This window comes from Lytechinus variegatus, chromosome 8 (genome assembly GCF_018143015.1).
Source record: "Lytechinus variegatus isolate NC3 chromosome 8, Lvar_3.0, whole genome shotgun sequence".
NCBI lineage: Eukaryota > Metazoa > Echinodermata > Echinoidea > Temnopleuroida > Toxopneustidae > Lytechinus > Lytechinus variegatus.
In genome coordinates this window covers 33,857,991-33,877,424 of record NC_054747.1, presented here as the reverse complement: position 1 = coordinate 33,877,424, position 19,434 = coordinate 33,857,991, and the positions used below count along the sequence as shown (strand labels likewise).

The window sequence follows — 19,434 nt, the reverse complement described above, 5'->3', positions numbered from 1 at the left end:
ATAAATAAATGAAGCATTCTGTTGAGAAGGGCAAGGAGTGAAGCACTGGCAGATCCGGGGGGGGGGGGGGGGGGGAGGGCACAGCCGGCCCGTGTCTCCCTTTTGAGAGGCACATACATTTGTAGTGTAAAAATGCCGTTAAAACATAAGTGTGCCCCCCTTTTGACCTTTTTATACAGTGAAAACCGTATATAATTATTTTTTTAGGGGCTTGTCAAATTTTTCCTCAGGATAATATGTGCCCCCTTTCGAAAATTTGTGGATCTGCCCCTGGATTGTAGGTATCTATTGATGTTTGATTGTTCCAAAGATGCGGAACGGTTTTGAAAGTGGAGGGGGGGGGGCTGATGCCCTAAAAATCATATGTCACACATGGTCATATCTTATGTTTTTTAATTTATACACGGCTTTATAAAAAAAGTGGAGAAAGTGGCCCCTGGTAGAATCATCCCACCACACAAGATGAGTAATCTGACTCAAATCGTCCTCTCATTTTATCAGAATATTAAAAGTGTTGATCTAATATGCGCAGTATATTTTACAAAACAACTGAAAATAAAGTTAGATCTGAATTCTACTCTCTGTGATCCTTAGTTTAGAACAATTATAGTCATAAATAAGCTCATGTACATATAGGTAGAAGCGTACCTAGGATTTTCCACAGGGGGGGGGGGCAAAACCTTCCACCGAAAAATTTGAAAAGCAAAAAAAAAGGTCTTCAATCATAAATAAAGGATTTCTTACATGGAAAAAATTGAAAAGCAAAAAAAAAAAACCAAAAGGCTCCGGTGGGCTGCATATTATAATACTGCAGCGCTCAATAATTGGCCTTCAATAATACAATACTTTTTTATGGCATCAATGTATTTGTCTCAGGGACAGTGGAACGGTTTTCAAAGTCGGGGGCTGATCATGCAAAAATCACTGAATCATATGGTAATTTTTATGTCTTTGTACACGGTTTTGGAAAAAAGTTGGGGGGGGGGCGGGGCTTAAGCCCCAACCCCATACCCGCGCTTCCGCGACCCCTGTGTCTTATTGCTGTTTTGATAAGTTGTCCCTTTAAACAAGCCGAAATGGCTTCTTTATAGGAAGTTTAGGTGAGTGAATAATTTCAGGAGGCCTAATAATAGTGGTACTGGTAAATGAAATAAATTTATATCAATCAATAGAGAAGCCTTGATCCAAGACTAGATCCGGAAAACCTAAACTGGTGGATCACAATCGTGAGAAAATGGTGGATGCTGCTACCAAGAAAACTCTTAACAACATTCCATTACTTAAGACTAAAGCAGGGCCGCGTGACAAGGACTTATGGCCAGCTAGATTGAAAGAAGAATACCAGTCATTGATAAAGGTATTTAATCTCTCTTGAGTAGAATTGTGTGTAACATATGTTTTCTCCAATTTTCAGCTGGGCATCGCCGCGACAGCGGTGATCTAGCGGGGTAGATGCGGGGCAATTTTGTGGTCAGACTGGCACGCGACTGGGCCAGGGGTAGGCGTGGTCGTAATTCTTGCGTCTTGGCCCTTTAAATGAAAAGGACTTTTGCGTTTTTGTGAGGACCCTTTTTTTTAATGATTTTGATTATCATTTATATGAAACATTTGGTTTTGATCACTCATTTAATGAACAAGCAAGTTGATTCACTTTGAAAACGTTATTTTAGTTGAGTCAAACAATGTCAATGACAATTTACAAATTCAAAAGAGCTGGTGACCACAAGCCTGGCCCTTGTATTGTAAAAGAGGCTATATTCTCCATTTCTCCTGCCAATTTGAAGTTAAGGAGATAATACTTCAAATAATTCAATGTTTGAAACACAGTGAACAATTGTGTACAACGGATAGCGGAGCGTAATTTCGATTACTTCTTGCTTTTCTGTCAAAATCTTACGAATTAGCGTCTATATGTCATTGTGTTCATTGGAATTTGTAGAGTCTATCGCAACGTGCACAAAGTCAATTGGCTTCCGGGTTTCAGAGCGTCTCGTGAATATGCATGAAATTGCAGAGTTTCGATAATTTTTGATCGATACCGGAGCGATCCGATGACGAACCAAGACCATTTACCGCGTACACAACGTGACAGGATATCGTTATCGCTATCGATACTTCTGCATGCAGTCCGAAGGAATTATTTTTGGGACCACGTGGTCATGACGTGATCTGCACGATTGACCAATCAGCGGTCTTTGAATCGCTGTGCGGAGACGATCTATCCGTTGTACACAGTCTATGGACAATTGTTCGTTGTGTGAAATGGGCTGTGAAAAGAATGATTAGAAAATGATGTTCCCAAGTTATTACTATCTTCTTGTATAATAACCACTCATTCAATGAACAAGGTTAGATGATAATAACAGTTTAACAACAATTACTGTATAGCCTATAGGACACTTTGAGAGCTGAAAAAATAAGGGTCATTTTTTTTTTGAAGATTTCACAATAATGACCAACTTGACTGAACCATAAAATGTTAAAATAATAGTAACCAGGGCTCCACACTAACCTATTTTTTCTACTGGTCCAACCTATTCATGTCGGACCAGTAGATACCCAGTTTTTCAAATTTTTACTGGTCCGAACGTAAAATCTACTGGTCCCAAAAAATAAAGAAAACATTTAAAAAAGGCGCAAGTTTATTTTTCTAGCCTTTTGTTACCCCCCCCCAATAAAAAGAAGGAATGAAGGACAAAAAGAAAGCAAGACAGAAACGAAGAAAGGAAGGAAGGAAAAGAAAAGAAAGAATAAAAGGAAGGAAGGAAAAGAAATAAAAGGAAAGAAATAAATGAAGAAAGGGAAGGAAAGAAGCAAGCAATACAAAAAGAAAAAAGTAAAAGAATAGATGAAAGGAAGAAAAAAGACTGAGAGACAAAGAAAGGAAGGAATGAAAGAATAAAGGAGAGAATTAAAGGAAGCAAGCAGTCAAAAAAAGAAAGGAAAGGTAAAGGAATAGATTTAACAACTTTTAGGGAAAAGGAAAGAAAAAGACAGATAGACGAAAGGAAGGAATGAATGAAAGAGAGGGCTGAAAGAAGGATGAAATGAAAAAAAGAAAGGGTAAATAAATGATGGATGGAAGAAACAAAGAAAGTAACGAAGAATGAAGGAAAGATAAGGGTAAAAAGAAGGAATGAAAGAAAGGATGAAGAGAAGGGATGAATATAGGATGGATGGACTCAAGAATGAGAGAAAGAAAGGAAGGAAGGAAGGAAGAAAGGAAGGAAGAAAGAAAGAAAGAAAGAGAGAGAGAGAGAGAAAGGAAGGAAGGAAGGAAGGAAGGAAGGAAGAAAGAAAGAAAGAAAGAAAGAAAAAAAGAAAAAAAAGAAAGAAAGGAAGGAAGGAAGGAAGGAAGGGAAAAAAGGAAGGAAAGGAAAGGAAAGGAAAAGAAAGAAAGAAAGAAAAAGAAAGAAAGGAAGGAAGGAAGGGAAGAAAGGAAGGAAGGAAAGGAAAGGAAAGGAAAAGGAAGGAAGGAAGAAAGAAAGAAAGAAAGAAAAAGATGAAAAAGAAATAGAGAAAAATATTTTCTATAAGGATAGAAAGAATGAAAGGAAGGAAGGAAGGGAGAAAGAAAGAAAGAAAAAAGATAAAAAAGAAATAGAGAAAAATATTTTCTTTAAGGATAGAAAGAATGAAAGAACGAATTAAAGAAAAAAGGGAAAATAAAAAAGAAAAACTTTAACAAAAAATGAAGGGAAGAAACAAAGAAATATTGAAAAGAAAGATTGAAAAGAAAGAAGGAAAGAAAGATAGGAAGAAAACAGAGGAAGAAAGCTCCATGTAAAACCATCATCATAAATATTTTATCAAGATCTTTTTGGCTCAATTAAAGTAGCTACGAAAGAAAGTCAGAAACCAAGTGTATCAACACACACATAAATGCATATGTGGGGCTAATATGTATTCAGACGATGTCACCCGAAACCCGATCTGTTTGAACCAAACAGAAGTGAAAATTTTTCCTTTTACTGCTTACAAATGACAGAGTTACTCCAATTTTTAGGAAATATGGACATTATAAGAGCCTTTCATGAGTATGAACCGTGAATTTTGACAGCTATGTGAGAGATTTCTGCCAGAGTTTAGCTAAGTTTCGTTCGCGCAGCCAGTAGAGAATTTACCATGTGGATCGTGTGGCTGGCTAGCTACATGTACACTGTATCCATGGAGCTAACAGAGAAGGAGAACCATCTTCCAATTCCTCTGTTAATCCTTTGTTATTGCTTCCTTCGGGCGAAGGAACGATATTTAACATCAATCGGCGAGCCGCCAGGCCAAAGTTAGAGCACGCTTACATAACGCGATAAGCCCCCTCGTAAAATCTGAGGTCAGAGATTTTTTGAAGGACCCTGTGAGGCACCGCCGTAAACAACGTTCTCCCACATAACTTCCCCCGAGCTCAGTTTTTTTTTCAAAATTGAAACACGACTTGCTGTTCTTCTAACATCCATATCTCTTCGTACGGATTCCTGATGTACGTCTTTTATGTATGGTTGAACTTCTGAGATGATCCCCTTTGCATACATACCAAATACGTTGCAATCTGAATTGACTCAACAAAATTACAAACGGAGGAAGTTGGAGATTGGTAATTTTCAGTATGTCTGTTTTTCTTCCATGGTTAAATCTTTTCCTACCCGTACCTGTTTTAGAAATTATAATAAATTGAAAGAGCATATTTTGAGCTAAATTTTCATGCCAAGATCATTTGCAAGAGTACAATAGAATCGATAATATAACGACGAATCTGCAGGGCATTTCTCTGGCGATTGTCGCATCGTGGAGTACCCTCCGGTTCCCCACGCATTCCTATTTGTGTAAGTTGAAAGTGAGTGTAATGAATGACGGGAGCCGTGCTCGCTCAGCTCTTGTCTCTGTATCGTTTTTGGAAAATAGCAGGGGCCGCGGAGCGAACAGATTTAATTTACAAACCAGTAAAAAGGAGAACAAAGTATAAAAATTGTTATTCTACATAATAAAGAAATTAAAAACAACATGTTTGGGACCACAAAGAAGTATACCCAGTCCTATGTCAGGACGATTCATTTTCAGTTACAAAGTCATTTGGAAAAAATTACAAGCGAAGTTTTACAATTTTTAGGACCAAAAATAATCATGAATTAAAATTATTTTAGAGAACAAAATAAAAGATGATTACAATTATTGAATTCATATCTTTAGTTTAATCTAAAGAAAAAAAAGGCTTCCAAAATATAAAGTGACTGGACACCTGACCCCCCCTCATTTCTAAAACATTCTATTTCTGTTCTAGATATATTAAGAAACACCGAATATCATGATTTTTGTTAGATTAGGAGATTTTTTTGTATGTTTAAGATTGTACTTTTTTCTTTCTTTCATATCCTTTTTCTGGCATCATTCTATCCTTCCTCTTTGCCCTTTTTTATTCCATCCTATCTTTCTTTCCTGATCTTCTCTCTCTGTTCATTTTTCTTTCCTTGTTTGTCTTACTCTCCGTCCTATTTTAAATTTCCTTTTTTCCTTCATTTTTTCTTTCCACTTTTCTTTGCTTCCTTCTCCCTTTTCTTTTCATTCTTTCTCGATCCTTCCATTATTTTCTTTTTTTGAATTCTCTCCTTAATTTTTTCCTCCCTCTCTTTCATCCTTTTTTTCATTCTTTATTATATTTTTTCCTTCTAATTTGTGTCCTTTTTTCTTTATTTCCCTCCCTCCCAGGGTGACCAGACGTTCCGTATTTCCCGGGATTGTCCCGTATTTTTCTCCTTTGTCCCGGCGTCCCGACAAACCCTTCCCGGGACGCCTTTTTGTCCCGTATTTAAGAATATTGAACAAAATGTAGTTAATGCATTTAAAAGTGGTGATTTTTTTCATCAAATAACCAACAGATGACGAGCAGAGATAACAATGAAACTAATTTGGAGATGTAATCGGTGGAACAAATTATTTAGTTTTCATAACTAGATCTTGTTGTTTCAGCTTTCGTTTTGAGTCTTGTTGTGTATGATGCCGCTGTTTCATCTAATTTTTAAGTTTGACAATGTTTCACTTTAAAATTTTACTCATTTCTAAATAATGTTAGTTTTTCAAAATTCTGAAAATATATTAAAAAACACCAAACTTCATTATGATTTTTGTTAGATGACTAGATTTTTTTGTTTGCTTGAAGTTTGAACTTTTTTCCTTTTTCTTTTGTATCATTCTTTGTTCATCCTTATATCCTTCCTGCTTGCCCTTTTTTGTTCCATCTATCTTTATTTCCGATCTTTTTTTCCTGAACCTTTCTCTCTCTCTCTGTTCATTTGTCTTTCTTTCCTTCTTTCTGTTACTTTTCTTTATCAAATTTCCATTCCTTATTTCCTGAATTCATTCATTCTTTCTTTCCTTAAACTTTTCTTTGCTTCCTTCTCACTTCCTCTCCCCTTTTTCGTTCTCTCCTTCCATTATTTTCTCTTTTTGTCATTCATCTCTTCATTCTTTCCTCCCTCTCTTTCCTCCTTTCTTTCATTCTTTATTTTATTTTTCCCTCGAATTCTTTTCCCTTATAATATTTATTTTCTTTCCCTTCCTTCCTCCCTTCCTATTTTCTTCTTTCTTTGTTTGTTTCTTTCTTCCAAAGAATGAAGGAAAATATTTCTTTCCTTCATTCTTTCTTTCCTCCCCTTTTTCTTTCTCACTTTCTTTTTTCCTTTCTCTTCTTTATTTTGTCTTCCACACATCTATTCATCTTCCCTTCCTTTCTTTTTTTGTCTTTCTATATTCATTTCAAAGAATGACGGAAACCTTTTTTCTCTCTTTCATCCTTCTTTTATTCTAATTTTCTTTAATGTTTTTCTTTTCATTTTCCCCTTCAGTTCATTTTTCCTTTCCTTTTTCCTTTTCTTTTGTCTTTTCTTTCTCTCCTTCATTTACCCTCCCTTTCAATTCTTTATATTTTTCACATGTCTAACATTGTGTATCTTTTTTGATCTTTTTGTTGATTGTCCCGTCTTTCTTTCTTTCAAAGAATAAAGGAAGCATTTTTCTTTTATTCGTTCTTTCTTTCCTCATCCTTTTTCTTGTTTCTTTTATTTCTCTCCCTTATGTTTTCTTTCACACATCTTCCCTTCCTTCTTTTCTTTTTCTTTCCTTCTAAATTCATTTCAAATAATGACGGAAACGTTTTTTCTTTTATTCTATCTTTCATCATTTTATTTTAACATTCCTTTTTTTTCTTTATTTTTTCCTTCATTTTCCCCTTCATTTTTTTCTTTCTATCCGTTCTCAATTCAACTCTTTTCTTTCGCCTTTTCATTCCCTCCTTCATTCTTTCGTTCACCCCCCCCCCCACCTTCCAATTCTGTACATTTTTCCCCAAGTCGAACACCGTGTAGCCTCCTTTGTTGATCTTTTTTTTAAGACCTGGCTCGGTCGATCCGCTCATGCAGCGTACTTTGTCGATTGTCCCGTATTTCTTTTTGTGAAATCTGGTCAGGCCTGCATTCAGCTGGTTCCAAAACCAGATTTTCGTCTTCGAAATCACGACGTTCGAAATCGTGAGCCGCCATGTTTGCATAAAATTCGTGAAGCCGATGTGAAATGCATTATGGGTGAAAACACTACTGCGCAAGCGCAAACCCGAGCTGTTGATCGCGTCGATCAACTTTCCTTATCTGATTTACGAGCGGCCTCTGTAATGCGCCGTGAGGGACCCTGCTGAGAGGGGATTAGCGGTGCCGCGCATGGGGCAAAGCGTTTGAGAGAGTCAGATCTCCTTCTGTTAATAGCTCTATGCTGTATCTACTCTAGTAATACTTGCGTGTGATTCATTCTGTGTGTATTCTGTGTGTGAATGACAGAATTTGTCGGGGAGGGGGGGGAATGGTTTGCAGTGAATTTGACCATTTCTGGAAAAGTTATTGGCCAAATAATGGTTTTTATTACTTTTTATGTCGGGACCCTTAAATTCATGCTATTTTCGGAAAAATTACTGGCCCGACAATGATATTTTTTACTGGTCATGTCGGACCAGTAAATCTTCCTATTTCTGAAAATCTACCGGCCCGACAGGGATTTTTACCGGTCTGGGACTGTCGGACCGCCGCTAGTGTCGAGCCCTGTAGTAACTCAAATGTTTATAGAGGTATGAAACTTTGTTTCACATGACAATGAGGAAATATTTAAAATACTTCATATACCAGTATCATAATGAAATACAAAAATAAATAATGAGTAGGTGATGTCATCAGTCCCCTCAATTGCATGCAGACCAGGATGTGAATACAATTGATTTGTGAAATTACACAAAAATTTAAAAATGACATGTGTAAGTAGTGTAACTTTCTTATCTTACATCCAGTTTTGATGAAATTTCCAGTTCTATGCTTGTTGGATTTTTCTCCTTTTATCCAAATCAAATTTTTTGTTGGGGTGAACTTGTCCTTTAAAAATGTCTTGAATTTCTTATCTTGTATCGGATTACAATGAATTTTTCATTGTTATGCTTGTTGGATTTTTCTCTTTTTATTCAAATCAACTTGTTGTTGGGGTGGATTTTTCCTTTAAAAATGTCTTTTCAGTTTGGATGCAGTTGTCGGTGTTTTGCTTGTTGGATTTTTCTCCTTTTATTTAAAGTAACTTTTTGCTGGGGTAGACTTGTCTTTTAGCATTAATCTAAAATGAAAATGATTGACTTTCTCTATCCTACAGTATGTTGAGAACAACAAGGAAGCGGACAATGATTGGTTTAGACTCGAATCAAACAAGGACGGAACGAGATGGTGGGGGAAATGCTGGCATATCCAAGATCTCTTGAAGTACGAGTTTGAATTGGAATTTGACGTAAGTGAAGTGTTTGACGTAAGTAAGTGAAGCCAGTCCAGAGCTGCCAAGTAATACCAATTTTCTATATAGTGGGCCAACTGAACAATGAGAAGAATACTGATGGTTTCATGCTAAATACTGATTTCTAAAGTTCAGTTATATGTGCTGTCCTATGGTATATCTTTGAAAATACTTATTTCCTCACCAAAATACTGATTTTCAGCCGTTAAAAATACTGAAATGTTCTTGTTGAGGTTGGCAGCTCTGCCAGTCTGTCTTGAGATTTGAAAGAGAGGAGATTATGATTTGCTAACCCTAAAAAGCCATGAACCCCCCCAAAAAAAATGGGTATACTTGTAAAATTTGTTGCATCTTTATGGCTCAGCCAGTTGCTACATGTATTTTTTCAAACCAGGGGGCTGTTTCATAAAAATTTTATACTAACAACATTTGCACTAACAGTTGAAAGCTACTGAAATGATTTAATTTGATTGGCTGATAGTGAGCTTCGTATAGAATTTGTGCATTTGTTGTTATAATAAGTCTGTGTGGAAACAGGACCCATGTATTCTTAGTTTACATCAGGCTCTGTCATACCAGTCTGAACTTATCTAACTGATATAATGAATTGAATATACACATGGCGGTTGTTAATCAAACTCAATTCCTTTCTTGGTTATTGACAACAAAACTTGTTTCTCGGTAAACACTCTAAAAACTTGATGTTAGACAAGTAAGACAGCTTTTAAAAACAATCTGTCTTGTGCTTTTAGCAGAGGAGTTTATTATTTGCTGACACAAGATTCTGTCCAATGCATTCGAATTTCTGTGTACAGCTCGAGCTCTGCATCTCTAGGGTTTGCAAATAACATTTTCCCACCACACACAATTATATTGCCTGCTTCACGCATTGTTGGGCTTGAAAATTTGCGGAAGCATCTTGGTGTAGTGGTTCTGACTCTTGCCTTGTAATCAGAGGGTTGTGTTTCCTAATCCCACCGTGGCCTAGGAATGTATTAAGCACTAAAAAATGTGATTATTATTATTATGAAATCACTGTCAAGAAACTTTGTAGAACCCTCCCCAGTTTACCAATCTGTACCCAGCAACATAAAAACCCTGTACAAGAATCAATTGTAAATATCAAACTTACAGCTTTACGTATCCCCCCTATCCGACATTGTGTTGGCTCAGTTGGTAGAGCATCCGTCTCACAACTGGGAGGTTGGGAGTTCAAACCTGGCCACTTCAGACAAAAAGACGTAAAAAGATGGGAGTACACTTGCTGCTACCCTGTTTGGCTTTCAACATTTAAGAGATAGAGCATCGTTGTTCTCGTGCTGCACAGTTAGGCGAAATGAATTTTCAGAATATTTCTCTTTCTACTTTGAACAATAAAATATGGATTTTCATATTGAATTGCAGAAAATTTAAAGTTTGAAATACTTTTTTGGTTTGCACTTGATGACAGATCCCTGTAACATACCCTGCCACGTCACCAGAGATCGCCATTCCAGAGCTGGACGGGAAAACCGCCAAGATGTACAGAGGAGGAAAGATCTGCCTGACGGATCACTTCAAGCCACTGTGGGGAAAGAATGTGCCCAAATTTGGCATCGCACATGCAATGGCATTAGGGGTAGGTATGGGAGAGAGATGTGAGTGGGCACCATTCTTTTTGAATGAGGTTGAATTATGGACAAACAGCTACCCCAATACTGCTAGTACCATTGAAGTCTAATAAATATTTGAAGTTGAAGATTTGAAACGAAAATGACATGTAGTCATTTTGTGTACTGGAGCAAATTGAAGAGTAGTCCCTCTCCTACATAAAAATGGCATTCTGACCAATGCAGCCAATTTGAAATCTCCAGCCTGATTGTAAGATTTACAACTTTTATAAATACAAAACTTTCTCATTGTTTGTCTGGTGTGGTTCAAAATTCACCCATAATGCTTGTCATATGTTTCTTTTTTTCCTTGAAAAGAGCTTTCAATTTTAGTTTGATTCCTCTTTAAGTAGGTAAAGCAGAAATTATGAATTAATTTGATGGTAATAATTAAATAGGACATTGATAGAAATATATTGTTTAATGCACTTTGCATTTGTTCAATTTTTCCTGCAAAGATATGAAAGCAGTTCAGGTGATTTTCTAAGCTCCATTGAAATCACTTTGACTTAGATGTAAATATGACATGTTTTGCATATATTCTGGTCTGAAATAATGCTCTGAGTTGGGTGATATTTCAACTTGCAGAAGGTTGACCTATGTAGAGTCTAATTTCTGTCTCTAATCTCTTTCTCTGTCTTTTGCAGTTGGGTCCATGGCTGGCGGTAGAGATCCCTGATTTAATATCAAAAGGACTTGTGAGACACAAAGATGAAGGAGCTGCTTCCAATTCATAACGTTAGAGATCTCTTTGTTTAGTAGAACTTTATTATATCCTCGGCCCTGTCCTGCAAAGACTTATGATTGTTCTGATCAACCTCAACTATATGGAAGTCCATCAATGTCATAATTTTTTTCTAAAGGAAGTTTGCACGATGTCCTTTGTAAAACAAAGAGAAGCGTACCATATTCTCAAGAGAACAATGAATGCATGCACATACATCATATCTAGAAAACATCTCGCACAAACATTTCAAGAAGTTGACGTTGCTGGTTTTCCATCGTTGTGGTTGATTCGATCCATCGTTGTGGTTGATTTGATCAATCGTAACTATTTGTGAGACTGGGCCCCGAGGAAATTCATTAAAGACTGTGTCATGGATTTTAATTGTTTTCAATTTCTATGGAAAGCCTGTGATGTCATAATTAGTCATCTAACACATGTACCGTATGTTTGTGTGTAATTCCCATGAGTACAGGACATGCATTGTATGCACTACTAGGGACTTGTAACACAAAGCTTGGCGATTGATCATGTGACTGATTTTATGTTTGATCGTACATTATTGTCACTATTAATCCTGTGTTCAATCACTTAGCTTTATGTTACCGGGCCTCGGGACTGTCTTACAGAGAGTTGTGTTATTGTGTTTGATCTGAAATTCTATCTTTTAAGGGCACAAAATAGATCAATCACGATATCGCGTCATGTATCATTAGTTCAAACATCAACACACTCCTCTTCATCTACAAAGTGATACTACATACGTACAGCATGTGCACTCTTTCTAGGTGACCAGTCATGGCATTGGCTTCATGTATTGCAATCACTGTTGAAGCCCAGGACCCTGTCTAACAATGAGTTGTGACTGATCCAATTCTAATCAATCAATTATGGAAAGCCAGTGACTCCATCATCGAGAATATACAAATCTTTTTAAAGTGGTCTCTACATAATTATGATGAACATCATATTGCATGTGTCATTGTTGTATCTTGGTATGCAAGTTATAAACTCAGAAAAAAATTAAAGGAATCCCAAACTCAAGGAGAGAATCAATCTGGGTTAATAATTCACATCTAATCTTACACTAGTGTGATGAAAGGTTATTGAAACATGGCTTACCATAATCTAGTCATGTATATGGTTGTATGTAACTTATTTAGCTTAAGCTACCACTTTATCTGATCCCATTCCAATTAATCAATTCTGGAAAGCCAGCGACTCAAACATCTCGAATATAAGAAGCTTTTCAAAGTGGTCTCTCAGTACGATGAACATCATATTGCATGTGTCATCACTGCAACCCAGTGTTCAGGTTATAAACTCAGAAAAAAATAAAGGAAACTAAAACTCAAGGAAAGAATCAGGCTTAGAAGATGAGTATTTACTTTCATATCTCTTCTTACGCAAGTGCGATGAAAGATTATTGAGAGAACCATATACTAGTAGCCAAGTCGTGTATATGATTGTACTATAAGTCATAAATATCAAATAAGATTTATCCCTTAAATGCATGGATAGCTGTACATGGCAGCTTAATTGAGGCAGGGGATACTTACTCTTGGAGATAGCAGTGTCAGCTTACTTATAATTTTGCCAGAGGACACAAAGAGCAGCTTATATAACCCAGCTCCAACTTGAGCTGCCACTCTATCATCAGCAGTGCTCGATGTATTCATGGAAATAATCCTACTGCTTACCCATTGAGCTCTTCTGAGTGCAGCATGATGTGGATACATTTCTTGCTGAAGGAAACTATATGCCATGGCTGGGATTTGAACCCGTGCCCCTGTTGTTTCAAAGTCTGGAGACTAATCCACTGGGCCACAATGATCCACATGGCGTAGAGTTCCCATTGTCTAAAATGCAAATCTTTTGCAGTGAAATTTACAAACCTGAAAAATCATTTGTAATTAGTGGAATCCTCAAGTAAAAAAATGCATAAACTCATGGAGAACATGTGCTTTAATACTGCAAACTGAGTTAACAGCTTTCCAACAACTCAGTTTTGTTTAATTTTACTTGGCTTTGATTTTAATTATTTTCACTGTACTTTTCATAATTCATGCTTTTGGGTTAATTTTTTTGTCACATTTGTTATGAAATCTATGAATTCTGTATTCTTCCCAAATTCTGTACAATCCCTCTGTTTTCTGTATGACAGAGAACTGGGAACAGTATATTAAAAAGATAATGGTGTTTATTTACCAAACTGCAAAAAAAATATATATGTACCGTTGACCGGTGAAGCAAGAACTCAGTAGTCAACAAGAAAAGAAAGGTAAGAATATTTTAGTTGTCCATTGTTTATGTATTAGATATATTTAATTAGCAACTCTGACAGTTTTATGAAAAGTATGAAACAATCATTGATGTAATGAAATTTTCTTTTCTGAAAAGGGGTTGTCACACGACTCACAAAAGGGGAACAGATCGTGAAATGACTTGTCAGAAGTTTTATCTGACAAGTCCTGTTTTATCCAAGTTACCGTAGTAACTGTGCTTCTCAGCCAATCAGAATCAAGGAAAAATGTCAGATGAAAAATATTGATGAAATGCTCCCCTGGACTTTTTTGCCAGAGTATGATGACATAAAGAAGTCTGTAACTTTGCTCAAGTCAAAACATTTGGGGGACCATGGAAATATGTTTGCCTTTAATAGTAGAAATTTTATTTATGAGAGTTAGATAACCCTTATTTTGCACAATCTTGGGCCCGATTCGTAAAGAGTTATAAAATATATGCACAACTACCGGTATTATATCTGCCGTTATGGCAGCTACCGTGGAAACACAACTAAGTCGCCAATCACAATCCCATGTTTCCATGGAAGATGAAATAATGAAAAATTGCAATAGTTTTAAATCTTAATGAAATGGGTACATGATCTAAGGAAAAATTGCTATGATTGGGAAAAATATCTACTTAAAGAGGAGGCGCGATAGCTCAGAAGAGTTGGGTTTTGGGTTCCGGTGACCCGGGTTCGATTCCCACTTTGTGCGCTAGTGCCCTTTGGTAAGGCATTAATTCTCATGACCAGGTTCCTTGGGGAGGACCTTGAGCCGTCAGTCCCCTGGTTGCTTGCTTACAAGCATCCATGCTTTCTTGGCAATTGGGTAAAAAATCACCACCATTTACCAAACACGTTCAACTGTATTTCTTGGTGAAACAAAATGTTGTTTTGATGTCAAGAAAGGAATTTAAAGAAATAGAATTACATGAGAAAACAGCTTGCCATATGTTCGTTGGCATATGCTTCTAAAGACATCTTGGGCCCTGTCTTACAAAGAGTTACGTTTGATCCAATAACTGTATGGATATCCATCAATGTCATAATTTTTTCTGAAGGACATTTAAACATCCATTGATAAACAAAGGGAAGCTCACTGAATTTTCAACAAAATGATAAATATATGAATACTCGTATCTAAAAAATCTTTTGAACAAAGATGCATTACAGATGTTGACTTAGCTGGCTATCCATAGTTGTGGTTGATTGGATCAATTTAAATTCTTTGTAAGACGGACCCAGATGTAATAGCCCCCTAACTATTTGTCTTATATTTTAATACATTACCAAATATATACATATATGCATGTGTATTACACAAATAAAATGAAACAAACTATTTACTTGAAAAGTGTATTTCTTGTCTTGTTTTATTTGAAATATATTGTTGTTTTAAGGGATGTGTGGTGAAAAATGAAAAAGTAAATAAGTCTACCCTTAATTGAAATCGCGTTGAAAAAAATTAAACAAAGATTTTGAGAAAAATAGGCTAATATTTTACTTGTGTTTAGAAACCAGTGTAGGTACAAAATAGAAATCAAAATATTTTTTGACAAACAAGTTTGCCCCATGGACTAAAATGGAATTGATTTTGCATGGACTAAAAAGGAATTGATATATCATGCATAGGTAAGTCAATACTTCTTGAAGGCACTGTAGATAGATGGCAGTGGCGGTGTGTTGATTGTAATCAATGTTGGAAGATGTTGATGACCATAAAAATAATTAAGATGTTGACTTTTATTGATAATTGTTGTGATCACGTTTATTGAAGTTGAAAAGTGATGATGTTGAAGAAAACTGATAACAATGTTAATGATAACTGATTTTTAATAAAGATAATGGCTTGTTCATGATGATGGTGAGGGTGATGAAGATGACGGTCGTAATGACGACTGAAATGTTGACAGAAATCATTTCACAAGCTGCACCCACAAAAACTACAAGCCATTCACAACAGAGCCTCCATGAAATATACAAAACATGATCATGTTTTAATGCGCTAACAATTGAGCATCGAAGACAAGTACATAGTTTATGTACAATATATACAGTGGACATCCTGTATGAGTTGAACATAATTACAATGCTTATATACAAAACTACAAAAACTATCATCAGCCTTAAGTTAACTTAATAATGCCAAAAATGGGTTATGAATCCACATTGCATACATCAAACAAATGTTTGTGCTCTTGTAGGAAACACTGACAAATTGGCCAAGCAAGCAACACGAAGCATAGCAATCGATCATATAGTTGATTGGTATACCGGTACATGTACATGAGTGCACATTATGACCTATGCAATCAATCGCAATTGAGCCTATCAATCAATCATGATGCTTTGTGTCACAGTGGATGAGTTTATAAAGAGTTTTCATAGAGTTATGAGCAACATTGCAAGCCCGTAGCCGGGGGGGGGGGGAGAGGTTGACTGAACCTCCCAAATTTTCGGGCTCAAGAACAAAAATTGGGGAAAGAAACAATTTTTTCGGGATGAAATGCCAACCATTTTAAGCTGATGACATTTTTTTCTGAGACAAGAATAGGATATGGCCAAGAGTTTTTACTGATGGCCCTTTTTTGGCTTGGCTTGTCAAATTTTTTTAGCAAGGAATCGAACCACCTAACTGAAAACCCTGGCTACACGGTTGCATTACAAATGACTGAAAAATGGCAATACAGACGTTTCTCTCTTTTTTTCAATTCACCCAAGCCAAGCTTGGCACATATACAGATGCTGGTCAATATTTCATCGGTACATAAACACTTTTTCAAAGCAACATATAATTTTTGCCTTTATTTCCGAAGAAAGTGTTTCAAGATATCAGGAAAAACATTTGGCTCCCTTTTTGGTATATCATATTCCAGTCATTCATCCACTTATTCATGAGTACCGGTAACTTTACAAAGGGCCTTTATGAAACAGTCCCTCTGGTCAATAAATCATCATTGTTAGTGATGGAGAAACACAGATGAGAACTGCATAATAGCTGGCTTAATTCAAACAAGAAAAATAATATACTTGGCCCTCTTTCTTTTTTCATTTTTTTGAAATATTTTTTTTTTGCACAAAGTGGCCTCACCCAACCCTAAAGTACAGGATTATTTGTCCCTGCAACATATCAGGGTTAGCCAAGTTATTAAGTGTTAAAGTCCAGGGTTAAGGGTCACTGTGAGAAAAGAAACCTAGTCAAGCCAAGGACTGAGCTCTGCCTCCATGTAGGTCCAAGGGGTAACAGGGCCAGAATTTTGTGTGAGAAAAAGCAAGCATTTCCTTAGCAGGAAGTGGAAGAAAATTTGGCAGGCGAGAAAAAGAAAATTTTTGTACAAGGTTAAAGGATAGAACAGGGGGGCATTTCATGAAAGGACTTGCCGAACGTTTTATCCGACAAGTCCCATTTTATCCGACAGTTACCATAGGAACAGTGCCTCTCAGCCAATCAAAATCATGGAAAGATGTCAGATCTGACAACTTGTCAGATGAAAATATTGATGAAACTGGTTGAATGATTCAGGGGTAAAGAAAATATGATATAAGGACTTTAATCGACCTGATCAGGCTGGAGTCAGTTTCATTTTTGTGATACACCACAGAATACCGGGTATGACATGAGCAGTTAGCTTTTCAAAACAACATATAACTCTGAATACAAACATACTGAAATGTAAAAAAAAAAAACATTGTATTTTTTTCTAAATGGCCATTTACAGCCGACATTACTGTTTTCCGAGCTGCAGACATTTTTATGAATATAGTAGCACGTACATATCAACATTTTTATTGTTATTTAAAGTTAGCATCAAAGAAGCCATATGATATGAAAATCAATGGCTATAAACATACTACATAATACACTGTTCATAAACTCTGTATCAACTATGGCATATCATGTTGAATATTGGTTTTAACATGTACTTCATGATCAGGGGAGGGCTTCATGAAGTAAACAGTCAGCAATTATCAATGACTAATACACTGTGAGCCAATCAGATGCAAGGGTTTGCAGTAGCTTATAACAAACAGCCAGTGACTTTGTTTTATGAAAAGCTCCCCTGTTTATTACGTTCTGCCCCAATGAAACAAATGATCATTTCCACTGTTTTACAAGGTACAACTTCATCAGACCAGGGCTCCGTAACATGAAGGTTTGCGTTGGATTGCAAATATGAAAGAACCGCACTGATTGGTCCCTGGTCAGAATTTTAAACCAACTGCGCCTGTAACATTGATCTTGATTGGTCAGTTCATTTAGCGATTGTGCAAATACTTGCACGGCCTAATATTAACCTCTTATCATTGGAAAAGAATTCTGTGGCTCAAGGACGTCTGATTAATAAACACACTGACCATCTCATGATCTTTAACTATGGTAATTATGAAAAACTAATTCAAAGTCAAAATAGAAAAATACAAAGGTAATGCCATGGAAAACTTGAACACACATAACACAACAAAATTAGTGTTTTTAGAATCTACAAGAAAAATATAGGTTGTTTTGAACTCTTGATTGTAACATTCTAGGAACAAAAACATGTTTTGATTACATCAAAACATCAATATGAGAAGACAGAAGAAATCGAAGGTAATAGAGACTGGAGAGGGAATAAGACGGAAAAAAAGAGAGGAGTGACATTCCAATTCTAATTCATGATTCATGTATTGTTTTACCACAAAGGAAGGTACATGTACAACAAAAACAGAAATTATCAGCTGTTATAGGAATAGCATTCCTGTTTTCTACAAAATAAGAATGTATTCAATTATAACAGAATAATAAATTGCGCTTTGACGACAGAACTATTAAAAGTACAAAACACAATCTTCACAAATGCCTATGATACAAAACATGTGCATATCAGTCATTCTCTTAACACAGAGATGCGCCAACATTCTTCAACAAAAGAAGTATTCTTAGAAAGAAACAAATAGTTTAAAAAACTTTCATTGTAAAATTGCCAGCCTGTTTCGGTCAGATCAAAGTAATGTGGTATGGGGCTAGCAGAGTGATCAACATGTCTGGTCACACTTAAAGGGGAAGTTCACCCTTACAAAAAGTTTATTGTAAAAATAGCAGAAAAAATATTGCCGGAGCTTTGAGAAAAATTCATCAAATAATTAAAAAGTTATTAGAATTTCAATTATTTGATTTGTGACGTCATATGCGAGCAGCATTCCTACATAGAGAATGGTAAAAAAAATCAATGAAATGTCATTTTCTCAGAAAATTGAAAATGGTTTTCACTGTACCTTTTGTATATCAATAGACAAATCATTTCACACCTGATCATGAATAGAAAACAAAATTAAGTCATCAGGAACAATACAAAATTTGAAATTCATGCATTTTATATTACATAACACATGGGGCAGCTGCTCATTTATGACGTCACAAATCCAAAACTTTGAACTCTAATAACTTTCTTACTCTTTAACGGATTTTCCTCAAACCTTCACCAATATTTTTTACTATTTTTCTGCTATTTTTACAACAAAGTTTTCTTCAGGGTGAACTTCCCCTTTAAGGACTTTGTAGGCCATGAACAGAGCATAGGTGCTGTGGTTCTGTCTAGGGAAAGCAGACCATGCTCAATACATAACTAGCTCTACGGCACCACACTCCCATGATCAGATATTCTAAAACCGTAACAAAAATTACAAAATATACCCAAAAAATCTATTTGCCTTACTCATGGCAAAAAAGGAAAGAAAAAATATGCCCCCCCCCCAAAAAAAGAGGAACAGTTGGCATCTCTGATAGCAGCATTTACAATATTATGGATTGTGAATTAAAAATAGAAGCTGTTGAAGTATAACAACTGAAAGGTTGTGTAATACATGTACACCACTGGCAGTATGTTGATGGATGTCCCATTTGGGATGCCAGCAAAGAGGGGGGGGGGGCATTTTTAAGAAGCGAAAAACAGAAAAATGAAGAAAAGAAAAGGGAAGAAAGGAAATAA

General features: G+C 36.1%; 1 protein-coding gene across 1 annotated transcript; it reads left to right on the top strand.

Annotated features, from left to right (window-relative positions):
- The first annotated feature begins 1,187 nt into the window (after positions 1 to 1,187).
- LOC121420404 (ubiquitin-fold modifier-conjugating enzyme 1) lies at positions 1,188 to 14,807 on the top strand. The gene is made up of 4 exons (XM_041615021.1): positions 1,188 to 1,357; positions 8,671 to 8,802; positions 10,256 to 10,423; positions 11,102 to 14,807. The coding sequence occupies exons 1-4, from the start codon at positions 1,235 to 1,237 to the stop codon at positions 11,189 to 11,191; spliced, it is 513 nt and encodes a 170-aa protein (XP_041470955.1). The 5' UTR covers positions 1,188 to 1,234; the 3' UTR covers positions 11,192 to 14,807.
- Positions 14,808 to 19,434: the final 4,627 nt, after the last annotated feature.

Excerpts from the sequence above, each read along its gene's own strand:
- LOC121420404 (XM_041615021.1), top strand. The coding sequence starts at position 1,235 with ATGGTGGATGCTGCTACCAAGAAAACTCTTAACAACATTCCATTACTT. Across the intron at positions 1,358-8,670 it reads AATACCAGTCATTGATAAAG|TATGTTGAGAACAACAAGGA; the intron begins GTATTTAATCTC and ends TCTATCCTACAG. Across the intron at positions 10,424-11,101 it reads CACATGCAATGGCATTAGGG|TTGGGTCCATGGCTGGCGGT; the intron begins GTAGGTATGGGA and ends TGTCTTTTGCAG.